The sequence below is a fragment of the Stigmatopora argus genome, chromosome 6, assembly GCF_051989625.1.
Source record: "Stigmatopora argus isolate UIUO_Sarg chromosome 6, RoL_Sarg_1.0, whole genome shotgun sequence".
Lineage (NCBI taxonomy): Eukaryota > Metazoa > Chordata > Actinopteri > Syngnathiformes > Syngnathidae > Stigmatopora > Stigmatopora argus.
In genome coordinates this window covers 19,684,062-19,700,843 of record NC_135392.1, presented here as the reverse complement: position 1 = coordinate 19,700,843, position 16,782 = coordinate 19,684,062, and the positions used below count along the sequence as shown (strand labels likewise).

At 40.6% G+C, this 16,782-nt stretch overlaps 2 protein-coding genes across 8 annotated transcripts in view; one reads left to right on the top strand and one right to left on the bottom strand.

Annotated features, from left to right (window-relative positions):
- The window catches only part of LOC144075585 (putative peptidyl-tRNA hydrolase 2), a 26,378-nt gene extending 14,864 nt beyond the window's left edge, over positions 1–11,514 (top strand). For 2 of the 3 annotated variants that reach the window (XM_077602801.1, XM_077602800.1), the window contains exons 6-7: positions 6,079–6,193; positions 6,325–6,820. In XM_077602801.1, coding sequence (XP_077458927.1) covers positions 6,079–6,193; positions 6,325–6,411 — 202 coding nt within the window. In that variant the 3' untranslated portion in view covers positions 6,412–6,820. Of the gene's footprint in view, positions 1–6,078; positions 6,194–6,324; positions 6,821–11,086 lie in introns of those variants that run through there. The other variant, XM_077602802.1, reaches the window with a different exon arrangement.
- plxnb1b (plexin b1b) overlaps positions 10,441–16,782 on the bottom strand; it is a 219,861-nt gene continuing 213,519 nt past the window's right edge. For all 5 annotated transcript variants that reach the window (XM_077602784.1, XM_077602782.1, XM_077602783.1 and 2 more), the window contains one exon: positions 10,441–16,782. In XM_077602784.1, coding sequence (XP_077458910.1) covers positions 16,678–16,782 — 105 coding nt within the window. In that variant the 3' untranslated portion in view covers positions 10,441–16,677.

Sequence of the window (16,782 nt, the reverse complement as noted above, 5' to 3'; positions counted from 1 at the left end):
CGCCTACAAATGCATTAATTTATTATTATTATTACAGTCATACCTTGAGATACGAGATTAATGCGTTCCGGGACTGAGCTCGTATGACCGTGTGCGGTCGATTGGTCGCCGGTCTTTTGGTCGCGGTCTTTAGGTCGCCCGGAAGTTTGGTCGTCGTCTTTTGGGTCGCCGGTCTTTTTTGTCGCCGGTCTTTTTTGTCGCCGGTCTTTTGGTCGCCTGATCGGCTGCTGCCATCAACTGTCAATTTATTAAATAGCAGATGGTGTTTTTATTGAAGCAGTCCAATGAACCTTAATTCTCTCTGGGAGAACTTGCAATGTTGAAATACTTTAGATTAGATGGTCATTTTTATCAAACAAATAAAAGTATTAGTATACTTTTAGTTAGACAGTATTTGGATCGTTTCAACAGTATTTAGACTCTAAATACTGTTGAAACGATCTAAATACTGTTGAAACGATCTAAATACTGTTGAAACGATCTAAATACTGTTGAAACGATCTAAATACTGTTGAAACGATCTAAATACTGTTGAAACGATCTAAATACTGTTGAAACGATCCAAATACTGTTGAAACGATCTAAATACTGTTGAAACGATCTAAATACTGTTGAAACGATCTAAATACTGTTGAAACGATCTAAATATCTAATATCAAAATATCAATAAGAGCACTCATTTAACACATCGGCTGCTGCCATCGACTGTCATAGGCGTCCAATGAACCTTCATTCCCTCTGGGAGAAATAAGAGCACTCATTTAACACATCAGCTGCTGCCATCGACTGTCATTTTAGCTCCAGTATTTGTATTTCATCACTAAGTGCTGATTTTACCGCATTTTAGTGCATTTTTGGCACTTTTGCGAATGGTCGCATATCGTCGCATTTGGTCGCGCCGACTTTTATCGCTGTCTTTCCGGTATTTGTATTTCATCAATAAGTGCGTATTTTACCCCGTTTTAGTGAAATTTAGGCCGTTTCGCAAATGGTCGTCACATTTGGTCGCGCCGAGGTGTATAGCTGTCTTTCCCCCAGGAAAATCACCCCCAGAGCCCGGTAGTCAAGTCTGATAAGCTCCGGTATTTGTATTTCATCAATAACTGCTGTTTTAAAAACTATTACTCCGCTTTTGGAACACTTTTCTGGGCATTCTTAACCATTTTTCTACCTTAAGAGAGATTCTCCCATTCATTCTCCCAGAGAGAATGAAGGTTCATTGGACGCCTGTGACAGTCGATGGCAGCAGCCGATGTGTTAAATGAGTGCTCTTATTTCTCCCAGAGAGAATGAAGGTTCATTGGACGCGTATGACAGTCGATGGCAGCAGCTGATGTGTTAAATGAGTGCTCTTATTTCTCCCAGAGAGAATGAAGGTTCATTGGACGCCTATGACAGTCAATGGCAGCAGCCGATGTGTTAAATGAGTGCTCTTATTGATATTTTGATATTAGATATTTAGTACTTAAAATTCTCCACAATTTCAAAGTCTGTACCCTGGATCACCATATTTAGATCGTTTCAACAGTATTTAGAGTCTAAATACTGTTGAAACGATCTAAATACGTTCTAACTAAAAGTATACTAATACTTTCATTTGTTTGATAAAAATGACCATCTAATCTAAAGTATTTCAACATTGAAAGTTCCCCAGAGAGAATGAAGGTTCATTGGACTGCTTCAATAAAAACACCATCTGCTATTTAATAAATTGACAGTAGATGGCAGCAGCCGATCAGGCGACCAAAAGACCGGCGACCCAAAAGACGACGACCAAACTTCCGGGCGACCTAAAGACTGCGACTAAAAGACTGGTGACCAAAAGACCGCGACCAATCGACCGTGTACCCGTATGACGATTTACTCGTATTTCAAATCAACATTCCCATAGAAATGAACTAAACACAAGTTAATTCGTTCCCACCCTCTGAAAAAACACCAAAAAACAGGATATTACAATGGAAAAACATATTTTTATTGGATGTATTCACCATCTACTAACAGAGTAACAAATAACTAGTGGCTATGATGTTTAATAATAGAAAGACATTTAATACAACGCGGAGTGAGGCTAGGTGAGAGAGAGCGAGAGAGAGTGAGAGAGAGACTCGACAGATGCGCTTGTAACATATACTTTAAATTTAACTTAAATGAACTTAGATTCCTATACACACTTAAAAAAAGTTTTAATCTTATGTTACACTAAATTTAAACTTTCTTGTGCAATAACCAAGGAAAACAGGTTCATGTATTCCACCGCGGCTTTCGAACCGAACTTCCTGCTTCTCCATACGTATGGGCGAGCCAGCACAGTCACGCGTACACTAATGTTTTTCGATTATTTCGTGCTTAATATCGATTGTCATCATATGCCTTGTCTTTGCACTACCCTTCATTGCACTGGCTTGCTTTGGATCCAATGTGTTTCCCTTAATTCTGTACAGACTAACGCAAAAAAAACAGGGTAAAAAAATCCAACGCTCTGCCCTGTGCTTGTAAAGATCTTTGCACGAGGGAGATTGGATTGGATTGGATAACTTTATTCATCCCATATTCTGGAAATTTCGTTGTCACAGTAGCCAGAGGGTGAGGATGCAGAAATAGGAAAGGCATTTTAGACATAAATAGATAGGTAATAAGTAAGTTAATAAAGAAATACGTGAATAAATATATAAATAAATAAGCGTGTCTCTGAAGTATATATATATACAGTGGTACCTCGACATACGATCGTAATCCGTTCCCGAGAATGAGATCGTATGACGAGGTTCTCGTAACTCGAGCGGATGTTTCCCATTGAAATGAATGGAAAAAATAATAATTTGTTCCAGCCCTCTGAAAAAACACCAAAAACAGGATATTGGATTGGAAAAAATGTTTTATTTCTTCTAATTCCCCATCTATTAACAAAGTAACACATAACTAGTGGTTTAATAGAAATAAAATGTGTTTAATCTAACTAAAATTGGGCGGATTTCGCCGAGGGGAGAGGGGCACAAAAGGGGCGGGGGGTTTCGTGTTTTTTTTTCCACACAAGGCACTCGTAAACGGAACAAACACTCCATCCTCACGTTCACTATCGATGGGCTGTTTGCTGTTGTACTATTCCCTTCAAAATATTCCGAAAATGATGCACACAAATGTCCTCACAATTGGATAACGCACGACCACTTGCCAACGAGCAGCAGTTTTTTATCAGCGATCGCTCCGCTGCTCATGGGAGCTTCGGGGGCGCTGGCTAGCGGCTACCTTTTAGCTTGTAGCATCTGTGTTCGCATCCCTTCGAACGGCGCCTATGATAGAGTTGCTACCGTGGATGCTATTGCGGGGAGTTGCGAGCCAGTGCCCCTGATGTTCTTATGAGCAGCGAACGAGAAGTGATATAATACTCCTCGTATTAGATAAAAAATAACAGGAAATGCAGCAGCTGAGCTTACCCACGTATTGATTGTGGGTAAAGTTTTATTCTGAGAAAGAGTGCCATTGCCTGTCGGCGTTGTGTGCACGCGTATACTTCATTACCCAGAAAGCCCTCTTTTCCCCACGCATGCGCGTTGTGCGTTTCCTGGTCTGAATAACTCATTCGGTGCTCGTAAATATTGTTATACACGAAAGATATGCAAAAAAGACGGTGCCATGGCCACCTGCCTTGGTCGCATCACGAAATTTTGATCGCATGACGGGAGAATTATTTGATCGAAATTTCCGTCGTAAGACGAGAATATTGCATGACGAGCGGTCGTGTGACGAGGTACCACTGTATACATATACATATACATATACACATACACATACACACACATACACACACACATACACACACACACACATACACACATACACATACATATACACATACATATACACACATATATACAGACGCTCCCCTACTTACGAACGAGTTAGGTTCCGAGCGATTGTTCATAAGTTGAATTTGTTTGTAAGTTGATTCAGTGCTATATTTTGTAGTATAATTTATGTTTAAGGCCTATATAAGTATATTGAAGGTTTATATACGTGCATTTGTATGTTTAAGGCTTGTATAAGTAACACGCATTGGTTTGTACTGAAAAAAACATTTAATAAAATGGAGAGAAAATGTACAGTACTGTATAGAGAGAGAGAAAGATTTATGTATTAGAAACTGGCCGAAAGAAGCGATCTAACGACGATTGCACAGTTTTCTTCTTTTTTTCATCATAAATGATGCGGTAGCACTGTATGGCATCATTCAATTGATTTGCAAACTTTGTGCAACGTTCAATATTTGGGTCCTGCTGCTCGATCTTTCTGTTTATAAATGGTACTGACGGTCGAACGATTCAAGTTGTATTCACGTGCAACGCGCATCAAGCTTCGTTATTATTGCCACTCGTTTCAAATGAAATGGCTTGCCTTTTCCTTGCACCTCCCTCACTAGAAGCCTTTCACTTTTCACCAACCATATTGAATAATGGCTGCACGAGATATTTCATGATAAAAATGAAAAAGGTTCTTTGCGCACTGGAGATACGTCACGCACTTACGCAACTTACGCAATTTACGCAACTTGCGCACTGCAACGAACTGGGCAGAGGAAGGTGGATGCTGGGTGAGCTGAGCGCTCACAGCGCCAGGCGTCGGTATTAGCGGCGGAAAGAAGCACTACTCGGAAAAAAATACAAAATCGAACTTACGAACATTTTTCGACATAAACGCAATTTGCAGACATGTTCGTATGTACCGTTGTTCGTAAGTCGTATGTTCGTAAGTAGGGGAGCGTCTGTACACATGCATATACACATGCATATACACATGCATATACACATGCATATACGTGTACATATGTAGATGCATGCGTACAGTAGGTCTTAACACTCAGCCACAACATACACTAGCAGCAAGCATAACATACGCTAGCGGATAGCACAACATACGCTAGCAGCTAGCATAACATAGGTACGCTAGCGGCTAGCATAACATATGCTAGTCTAGTCTAGTGTCATGCCTTTTCGGACGAGGCGTCCAATGTATTTCCTTTTTTTTTTCCGACCCCCCAAGATGGTGTCGTCACGCGGAAGCCAGTGACAGTAGCTCTGTATATTCTTATGTTTTTCGTGTTTTACAGCCCTTCTATCTTTTTTTAAATTACATTTTAATATTTCCTAATACATTCCTCTTTACTTTACTTTGTACTTTATACTTTTTACTTTAATGTTTTTACAACTTTCTTTGTTCTGTGAGCCTGGCTTCTTTCGGCTACTTCTTGTAGTGCTTCTTTCCGCCGCTAATACCGACGCCTGGCGCTATGAGAGCTCACCCACCTTCCTCTGCCCAGTTCGTTGCAGTGCGTAAGTGCGTGAACGTATCTCCAGTGCGCAATGAACATTTTTATCATTAAATATCTCGTGCATCCATTATTCAATATGGTTGGTGAAAAGCGAAAGGCTTCTAGTGAGGGTGGTAATGCAAGGAAGAGGCAAGCGATTTCATTTGAAACGAAAGTGGCAATAATAAAGAAGCTTGATGCGGGTGAGAAAATGGTGAGCGTTGCACGGGCATAGAACTTGAATCGTTCGACGATCGTTCGTTAAATGTTTTTTTCAGTACAAACCAATGCAGGTTACTTATACAAGCCTTAAACATACAAATGCACTTATATAAACCTTCAATATACTTATATAGGCCTTAAACATAAATTATAATACAAAATATAGCACTGAATCAACTTACGAACAAATTCAACTAATGAACAATCGCTCGGAACCTAACTTGTTCGTAAGTAGGGGAGCGTCCGTATCACGCAAACTGGGAATTAATAAAATTTTGCTATGCATGTGAGCTAACATATAATGTTAGGCGTGAAATAAACTTTTCCATCCTAGTCTAGATGTAGCCTGAGATTCTTGTGTCAAGACGAGAGTGGATAAGGTCATACAGCGTGTTCCACAGCTAACATTACACCTGGCCACTGAGGGATTTTCATTCCCCCTCACCACTCCTTGGTTCCCCCCAAAAAGTAATGGCCTTTTGTAAACTTTGATCGTGACCACGTTCCAGTTAATGCTTTGTGAATTAATTTTGACTTGTGCCCTACAGGGCCAAGAAAATTGTGGTCCAGGGCATGAATGCGGCCCATCTCTTAGACCTGCAGGCCCAGGCTATGAGCCTCTATCTGCCTACTCACTTGGTTCAGGATGCAGGACTTACTCAGGTGAGCCAAAAACTGTAAATGTGTCATGTAGGGGTGATATTGCTATTGATACTGTTCCGAAGCACGATTTAACTTTCATGAAAGGACAGCTAGGAATCCCAACAATGAGCGCATTACGTGTCTTTTGGTAGGTGCCGTCTGGTTCCCATACTGTTTTGGCTATTATGGGTGAGGAGGACATGGTGAATGATGTAACAGGGAGTCTGAAGCTGCTCTGATGTCCTCCAGGGCATTGAAGAAAAGAATGCATCTGTGATAGCTGAAAGCATCAAACTAAGGGCGTGTAAAAGGACACTAATTACAACTACAGATTATTCCACCGGCCACTAGGGCTCAGTGTCCACTCATTGATAAGATTCCTCTTTGTGACAAAAGCGTTTCCATGTTATTTATTTGAGTTCTGAATGCTGATGATGATCAGTGTGCTGCACACATTTTCTGTAAAATAATCTGTCTGACAGCCATGTTACATGCTTGTGTCATCTCTATTAATCATATAGATAGTATGTGCTGTTAAATGTATAGACCCCTTTAATTGTGTTAAGTTAGTGCTAGATATGCTATGTAGTCTGCTTAGTTGTGCTTTTGGTGTGCCAATTTCATGTTTTTATTAAACTTCTAAATCAATATTCAGGAGCATATTTCTAAAGAAAAGTGGTAATGTAGGTATATTCTTCCAATAGTGTCAGTTATCTCTTTTTGAGCCAAAAAGGCCAAAGTGGAGCCCTGGCACTAACCTACAGGGCTACTCAGCATTTCCCTTTTTGGGCACTTATGTACATCTGCATTGGCATCGCTGAACAGTTACCACAGACACACCATCCAACATGACTAACTAAACATTCCTCCTGAATGATGTCATTTTTTTACAAGTTACGAAATCCCCCCAAACGTCAATACGTTTCCCACAACCGTTATTTTATTTAGAAATTGTGGCGGATGCATTGATTCTTACTTTACAATCTCGCTACACGCTACTGGGCTCTCATTGGCTGTATCATAACAACCACTATCCATGTTTTGTGATTCCCGTATGTACTTTTGACTGCCATTTGTCATCACGGAGTTCTAACTGTGTTTTTTGTTGAGTTTTTCCAAGTGTGGATAAAGCAGCTTCTTCTGTTTTTATCATCATGCTTCCTAGGAAAATTACCAGTGCAAATTTTTCAACGGAGATGAAGAAACTACAGTTAATGCAACACTCGGCAATAGAGGAGGATTATAACGAAAAGGGGGCGAGGAGGAAGCAGCGAGCATTCCAACAGCAAAAATTTGATTGGCTAACTTTATTCATCCCGTATTCGGGAAATTTCGTTGTCACAGTAGCAAGAGGGTGAGGAAGCAGAAATAGGAAAGGCATTTTAGACCTAAATAGATAGGTAATAAGTAAGTTAATAAATAAATACATGAATAAATATATATATAAATAGTGTTGCTGATGGCCCTGATGGCACACCACTGATATATATATATCTATCAGGCCATCAGGGCCTTCTCTGCTGGCCTTAGAAATATCTGAATCACAGACTGATGTTAATTGTATTTTGTCCATGAATACTGTCTGTTAGCTTCCTTTCATTGCTTTTCCCCCTGGTTGCACTGCTTCCAGATGTGTGTTTTCATATTGAAGCATTTAACCAATTACATTTCAGCCATTATTTGTTGCCAGGGTCAGAAATCTGCCTCAAGGCCTTGCAGGCTCTGCTGCATTAAACAAGTGTCGATAAGACTGTTGCTTTAACCAATCAGATTTCGAGTTGGCAACAACACCACAATGCCTTCTCGCAGGCGTAGGGATACGTCATTGCCTTCTCGCAGGCGTAGGGATACGTCATTGCCTTCTCGCAGGTGTAGGGATATGTCATTGCCTTCTCGCAGGCGTAGGGATACGTCATCGCTTTCACCAACTATGATTGGCTAGTGATAGAGTTGACTAGCCAGAGCTAACAAACTGTATCTTGAGTGAGCTGCACAAGCAAATATATTGTTGCATTGATTTAAAGCCATTTTCAAGACGGACTATGCCAGAAATACGACAGGACAGGCTCGACTTTCAGCATTAGCGTCGATGGCGATAGAAAAGAAGGAAGAAAGAAAGGAGGATGGATATTGTGTAGTTAAAAAGGATTTTTGGTGAGTAAAATATGGCTATATTCCTAAATAATATTTCAATTGTATGATATTCCCGGGGAAAGTCGTCCTCTGGGCCCGGTTCTGATATCTGAAAAGCTCCAGTGTTTGTATTTAAGCTCCAGTGTTTGTATTTAATCAATAAATGCTGCTATGTCCATTGCTTTCTTTTCCCGGGGAAATCACCCCCCTGGCCCGGTTGTAATGTCTGAAAAGCTCCAGTATTTGTATTTAATCAATAAATGCTGCTAGGAAGTGGATTTTACCCCATTTTAGTGCAATTTTTGCCGTTTCGCATATGGACGTATCGACGTTCATCGCTGTCTTTTTCCCGGGGAAATGATACTCCGGGCCCGGTTCTGATGTATAAAAAGCTCCAGTATTTGTATTTAATCAATAAATGCTGTTTTCGACTGGATTTTTCCCCATTTTCGGGCAATGTTTGCCGTTACGCCATTGACGTTCATCGCTGTCTTTTCCCGTGAAAATCACCCCCCTGGCCCGGTAGTAATGCCTGAAAAGCTTCAGTATTTGTATTTAATCATTAAATGTTGCTAGGAAGTGGATTTTACACAATTTTTGTGCATTTACTTAGTGATTATTTTTTTATGTGTCGCAGCTGTAGCTGCAGTAGAGGTTTTATAGCCATAAAATAGTTTTTGCTGAAGGCGTCACTAGGAAATGCACGGACCGCCACTGATATATATATATATATATATATATATATATATATATATATATATATATAATATATATATAATATATATATAATTTATATTATATGTATATATATATATATTTCTGTTGGATTTATTATTAATAAACTTTAATTAAGCAGAGAGACATCTTTAAACATACACTGGTTACAACTTGCAAGGAAAATCACTCCCGATTCGTCTTCATCCAGGATGATTCTGAAAAACGGTATCCTCCTCTGTCCATTTAGTCGTGCCATACTCAAAACATTTAATGTAATCTGATTCAAACAATTGCATAAGCTAACCGAATAACACCATTAAGGTAAAAAAACAACTGCCACAACAATCTCGAAACCAAAAACACCTGCGTAAGAATTTGTACAGGGTAAGCATACAATGTGACCCGAGCGGATCGGAAACCAAAACAACTGCGTAAGAATTTGCAGAATAGGCATAATAATTTCTTTATAAGGTAAACAGAGCAGCCATATTTTTAAACAATAATGCGATTATCGCCATCTGCCCGCGTCCAAGTCAAAGCAATTTATGAGTCCGTTGTAGATCTTCATTGCCAACTCAGATCAACAGTCTCGGCCTGGAACAAGGTGTCCTGTTCAGTCAATAGTCCTGAAACCAATTAACTGACCTCGAAAGCAGCTGTGGGGGAAAGTCCTCGTGCTTACTTGGTCCCAACATAAAGCACAAATGAATTTATAGCTTTATTACCTATTAAAATGCTTAATGAACATATAGAAACATCCCAGAATAAACCCAACAATTTCTAGATCGATCGATCGATCTCTCTATCTATCTATCTATCTATCTATCTATCTATCTATCTATCTATCTATCTATCTATCTATCTATCTATCTATCTATCTATCTATCTATCTATCTATCTATCTATCTATCTATCTATCTATCTATCTATCTATCTATCTATCTATCTATCTATCTATCTATCTATCTATCTATCTATCTATCTATCTATCTATCTATCTATCTATCTATCTATCTATCTATCTATCTATCTATCTATCTATCTATCTATCTATCTATCTATCTATCTATCTATCTATCTATCTATCTATCTATCTATCTATCTATCTATCTATCTATCTATCTATCTATCTATCTATCTATCTATCTATCTATCTATCTATCTATCTATCTATCTATCTATCTATCTCTCTATCTATCTATCTATCTCTCTATCTATCTCTCTATCTCTCTATCTCTCTATCTCTCTATCTCTCTCTCTATCTCTCTATCTCTCTATCTCTCTATCTCTCTATCTCTCTATCTCTCTATCTATCTCTCTATCTATCTATCTCTCTCTCTATCTCTCTCTCTCTCTCTCTCTCTCTCTCTCTCTCTCTCTCTCTCTCTCTATCTATCTATCTATCTGCATATATACACGCATATATACACGCATATATACACGCATATATTAGTGGCGGGCCATCAGGGCCTTCTCTTCCCTTTTGTACAGGGCATCTATGTTTGTGGACCAGTCTAGTTTGTTGTTGAGGTGAACACCCAGGTACTTAAAATTCTCCACGATTTCAATGTCTGTACCCTGGATGTTCACCTGAGTGGTCTGTTGAGGATTCCTCCGAAAATCGATGACCATTTCCTTTGTCTTACTAGTGTTGATGTAGAGGTAGTTTTGCCTACACCAGTCAACAAAGGCTGTGATGACTCCCCTGTACTCTAGGTTGTTCCCGTCCATCACTCGTCCAACAATAGCGGTGTCGTCAGAGAACTTCTGGAGGTGGCAGGTATCTGTATTATGTTTGAAGTCTGATGTTTAGAGGGAGAAGAGGAGTGGGGAGAGCACTGTGCCTTATGGGGCCCCCGTGCTGCAAGCTACCACATCAGACATACAGTCCTGGAGTCTCACATATTGTGGTCTGTCAGTGAGGAAGTCGATGATCCATGCGGCTAGGTGGTTCCTTACTCCAGCCTCTTCCAGTTTCCCTCTCAGTAGGAATGGCTGAATGGTGTTGAACGCACTGGAGAGGTCAAAAAACATAATTCTCACCGTGCTTCCTGTGTTCTCCAGGTGTGAAAGAGACCTGTGCATCAGGTAGGTGGGAGCATCTTCCACACCAATGCCTGGATGATAGGCGAACTGCAGAGGATCCAGCTCTGCATTCATCAGGGGGCTGAGGAGATTGAGGATGATTCTCTCCAATGTCTTGATCAGGTGAGAGGTTAATGCTACCGGCCTGAAGTGGTTTGGCTCCCTGAGGTTCGCAGTCTTTGGAACTGGGACCAGACAGGAATTCTTCCACAAGGTGGGGGGGACCTTCTGCAGACTGAGGCTGAAAATATGCAGAATCACTTTGCCAACCTGATCCGCACACTCTCTCAGTAGTCTGGAGCTGAGGCCGTCTGGACCGGTAGCCTTCCTTGCCTTGATGTTCTTTAGCGGTTTTATCACCTGATCGATAGTAATGCAGAGATCGGTGGAAGAGGGGGAGGAAGAGGAGGAGGAGAACGAGGGGGGAGAGTTGCTTCTGGTCTGGGGGGTCAGGGGAAAGGGGTCAGGACTGAATCTGTTAAAGAACTCATTCAGTTCATTGGCCCACTCCCTGTCTTCGGACTCCAAGTCTCTCTCACTGTTGCCTCCATGGCCCGAAATGGTCCTCAAGCTCCTCCAAACCTCTTTAGTGTTGCCTCTCTGGAGTTGGTTCTCTAGCTTCCTCCTGCAGATGGTCTTTCCCTTCTTTATCTTTCTCTTCAGCTCCTTCTGGACCATTTTCAGACTCTTTTTCTCCCCTGACCTAAAAGCCCTCTTCTTCTTGTTCAGGAGGGCCCTTAGATCCCTGGTGACCCACAGCTTATTGTTGGAGAAACAACAGAACTTCTTGGAGGGTACAATGTTCTCAACACAGAAGTAAACATAATCTGTGATGCAGCGGGTCAAGCTGTCAATGTCTTTCCCATGTGAATTGCACAGCACCTCCCAGTCAGTGGTCTCAAAACAGTCCCTCAGTACCATGCTGGTCTCCTTGGTCCATCTTTGTATGATCCTCGTGGTAGGTTTTATTTTCCTCACCATAGGGATGTAGGTGGGTGGGGATCAGATGGACCAGGTTGTGGTCTGAGCGGCCCAGTGGGGGCAGGGGGACTGAGCTGTATGCCTCCTTTGTGTTGGCATACAGCAGGAGTTTTTTGTTCCCTGGTGTGGCACTTCAAATACTGGGTGAAAATGGGGAGAGTAGAAGCCAAGGGATCAAAGAAATGTTGGACAAATTCCATGGACTTTTGTCTTAGTAGAAAAAAACCACATCCAGAAAGTATTCATGGGTCGTGCGATCGCGCAATATGAACCCATTTGTTGCATTATAGATACATTATTAAACGTCGTCAAAGTCTTTGGATAGTTTATCTTCAAAACGTAACTCAACCAGCATTGCAGAAGGGAAAGGAAAGTTAAATCCAAACAGGTAAGAACCTGTAGCGAGAAATAAAATGGGTGAAAAATTAATATTCAAAGAATTCATAAACCGTTAATGGAGTTGGGCGCTCGCTTCCCCTCTCGAATCGTCAGCCTCCTAAATGGATCCTCTTTGTTTGGACTTCCAGAAGTAAAGTTTATTAGCAAAAGGCAAAATTTAGGAGTCCAGTCCGCTCTGACTAACTAAGGTTATCAGGAGCAAAGCATTTACTTCGTTGCTAGCAAGCATGATACTAATAATGATGAGGCAAAGCAATTTCAACAAATAAGCAAAGCGTATTTTTCATTGCAAGCAAATGTATAATAATATGAAATAACATCCTGACATTCCCCCTTTTTATTATATATTTGCATACTCTAATGCCCTTATGCCTATATTTTAATAACTCATTTTTATGACAAATATGATTCCACCCGAGGGGGATGTTGTCTGCTCTCTACCCCAATTCCCCATTACTTGCAGGTCAGGTCTGAAAAAAGAAAAACAAACTCAATCTCATCCAATTCACTTTCAAATTCATCATAGTCATGGACATCAATGCCCTCACCAGTAGGTTGTGTAATAAGTGGATACAATTCTTGCATTCTGGAATTTGTAGGTGCGATGGCAGTAGTAGTTGTAAGCAGGGGATAAGACAATGCCCACACAATGTCAAAGTAGTAGCAAAAACAGCCATTGAGATCAACACAGAATGCCAATTCTTCACACTTGCCGAAGGTCTTATCCCACCAGTCTGTACAGACGAACTATTCCACTCCAGAATGCCTCTTCACATTCTGGTTCGGGGTCTGCAGGGATTCATTGTCTCTGGTTATGGTCCCATCGGGTGGTGTGCCGTCAGGGCCTTCTCTGCTGGCCTAAGAAATATCTGAATCACAGACTGATGTTAATTATATTTTGTCCCTGAATACTTATTAAATAATTCCAAATTGTCTGGTAGCTTCCTTTCATTGCTTTTCCCCCTGGTTGCACTGCTTCTCGATGTGTGTTTTCATACTGAAGCATTTAACCGATCACATTTCAGCCATTATTTGTTGCCAGGGTCAGAAATCTGCCTTAAGGCCTTCACAATCAGTTCTGCAGGCTCTGCTGCATAAAGCAAACGTCGATAAAACTGTTGCTTTAACCAATCAGATTTCAATTTGGTGATACCAAGGCCTTCCCGCAAGCGTAGAGTTACGCCATCGCTTACACAAACTATGATTGGCTAGTGATAGAGTAGGTGGGCCAAAGGCATAGCGAGCGAGCCAGTGCTCGCAAACTTTCGGGGAAACCCGAGTGGAGTTACAGTTCAGCGAGCAAGTGCGCAGGGAAGCGCCACAACAAAAAGGTAAAGAAAAATAGGGAAATCTTAAAAAGTTTGATAGACTGTCATTTCTTTTGGGCTAGCAGGAACTTTCATTTCGGGGACACGATGAAAGCGCTGCAACCCCAAACAAAGGAATATATTTGGAACTTCTTTCTCTCATTGTTGAGAGAAACACGGATTTACATTACCACCAAAAGTCGGGCAAAATGCAAAACGACCTGATCACTGCTATTGCTGAAGTGTCGAAGGAAGAGATCAGAAGGGAAATAAGAAAGTGCTGTTTATTTCTGTAATGGTAGATGAGGCGACAGACGCGAGTAATGCAGCATAGCTTGCACTGGTTCTGCGTTATGTCACGGCCAAAGGTGTCAAGGAGTGGTTCGTCATATTTGAAAATGTTACCAGTGGGAAGTGAGCCGATGACATTGCAGGTCTTATCATTCCATTTTTGGGTGAAGGCTAAAGTTAAAGGAGAGAGCACTGTTAGCTATATTCATACACTGCTATGCACATCGGCTCAATTTAGTACTGACTCAGGGGGCCTCAAAGCTTAAAGAATGAAAGATGTTTTTTGCTCACTTTAATGGCTTTGCTGCATTTTTTTCGAGATCACCTCGACGCACACAGCTGCTGGACGAAATCTGCCAGCGGCGTCTGCCTCGTGTGGCAACAACGCGGTGGCAGTACACATCCAGAGTGGTCAATACAGTAGTATTTGAGAAGAGAGCTGCTCTAAAGGACCTGTTTCATCACATCCTGGAGCATCATGTGAGTACGACAAGTACGGTGTGCTGATGGATTTAAAGCACGTCTGGATGATTTTGAATTTTGTTTTTTGCTTCACACATTTAATGGCATTTTTGAGCATTCAGACATGCTTTTTTCAATACTACAGAACCACAAACTGGATGTACAGTTTTGTCTTGGAAGAGTAAAGGAGTTTTGTGACACAGTTGAACGCGAGAGGAGCCGATATGAGGAAATCTACGCGGCCACCGAACGCAGTGCGGGTGCTCCAAGCGCACAAAGAGGTCAAGCGCAAGATTCTCCCGTGCACTACCAACAACTTCACGACAGGATTCTGGACAATATTTTTGCCAGACGCTGACCAGATTTCAAGACCACCGATGTTTCTCTTCCTCTTCGACCCGCAGAAGTTTTGGGAATACCAGAAAATGTTCCCACATGTAGCCTTCTCCAGCTTAACGCAGAGCTACGGAGCACTTTTCGATCTGCCTCGACTAAGAACAGAACTGATTGTAATGTATGCCATGGATAATTTTGCAGGAAAATCTCCCACTAATCTACTTGACTTCCTTCAGCAGCACACATTAGTGTGTTTGGCAGTGACCATCCCCGTGTCCACTGCTTCTGACGAACGGACATTTTCAGCCCTAAACAGAATAAAAACTTATGCCAGAAATACAACAGGACAGACTCAACGTTCAGCATTAGCTTTGATGGCGATAGAAAATAACTTTTTGATGGACCTGAAACGCACGGGTAATCTGTACGACATAGTAATTGAAATCTTCTTGAGGAAAGAAAGGAGGATGGATTTTGTGAATAAATAAAAATAATTTTTGGTGAGTAAAATGTGTCTATTTTCCTAAATAATATTTCAATTTTTGAGGTCATTGTTGATTCTTTTTATGTGTCACAGCTGTAGCTGCAGTAAAGGTTTTATAGCTATAAAATACAGAAGGTTGGATTGATTCACATGTAGCACTACTGAAGGCCAAGGTGTGAAATGCATGGCCCGCCACTGATGAGATTAAAGTCCTTTTGTTACGTATTTTTATGTAAAGTAAACTGGAAGCTCTTTGGTTTTCTGGGCTTCAACCTTTGTCAACGTTGAGTCTGTGTGAGCACAAAACGGCTTTTTTCGTAATGTTGAAGTAATATTGGGAGGAAAAAAGTCGTAATATTACGAGATTTAAGTAATTTTCCTGTTTTTACGGTACGTGAACCGGAAGTTGTTTGGTTTCAGGGGCATCAACTTTTGGTGACGTAAAATATCTGTGAGTACATTACTTTTGCGTAATATTGGGAGAAAAAGTCAAAAATTAAAATAAGGTTAAAAAAACGTTGCATTAATTATTTTAACCTCAGTCAAAGTGAAAGCTGTTCGGGGTCTGCGGACCTCAACTTTGACAACGTTAGATCGGTGTAAAAAAAGATTTTGGAATAATTTTGGGGGCATTATTTAATTCCTGTTAATAAAACTTTGATGAGAACGACTTTATAATGTTAACATAGTTTTAAATTAGAAGATTTTCAGCTAGTGGTGTGCCTTGAGATTTTTTCAATGCAGCGTGCTGCAGCTCAAAAAAGGTTGGGAAACACTGATCTAGAGTATGCGTTGTGACAAACAATGCTGTATAAATGAATCACTTAAAGAAGAAAGAACAATTTTTCTAACATTGCCTTTAAAAATAATTGGTCACTGAAAATTCCACACCAAAACATGAAGTGTAGCTAAAAACAACAAAGAAGTAAAACAAGAAATCACGTTACAAATATTTAGTAATTGCATATTACCAAAAAACAACAAAAACTCTTTTACCGTACAGCAGCATCAAGCTTAAAAAAGGACCTAATGTCACCAAGGCGGCAGGACTGAGTTTTTTTCCTTTTTTAAAAATCACACTTTGCAAAGTATTCGAATTGTATTTGTATGGGAAATTTTCATATTCTGACTGTACAATACCCCACTGTCCAAAATACAGTTGTCACACATGCACAAGTTCTTTAGCAGCTCTATTATAAAATTTTGAAATTATAACCAACGCTGTTTTGCTGTATGTCATGTGTATGTTCCTGAAAATCTTCACTACCATACTCCAAACTGATTGTTTTGTCACTGATGGAAGTTTTCTGTCACAAGTCTGTGACCTTATTCTCTACAGCTGCAGCAATCTGTTGTAGTCGATAAGCAAGCTGCATTTTCTGAGCTGTGGTGTCCTCCTCCAGAGCTGTGATTAT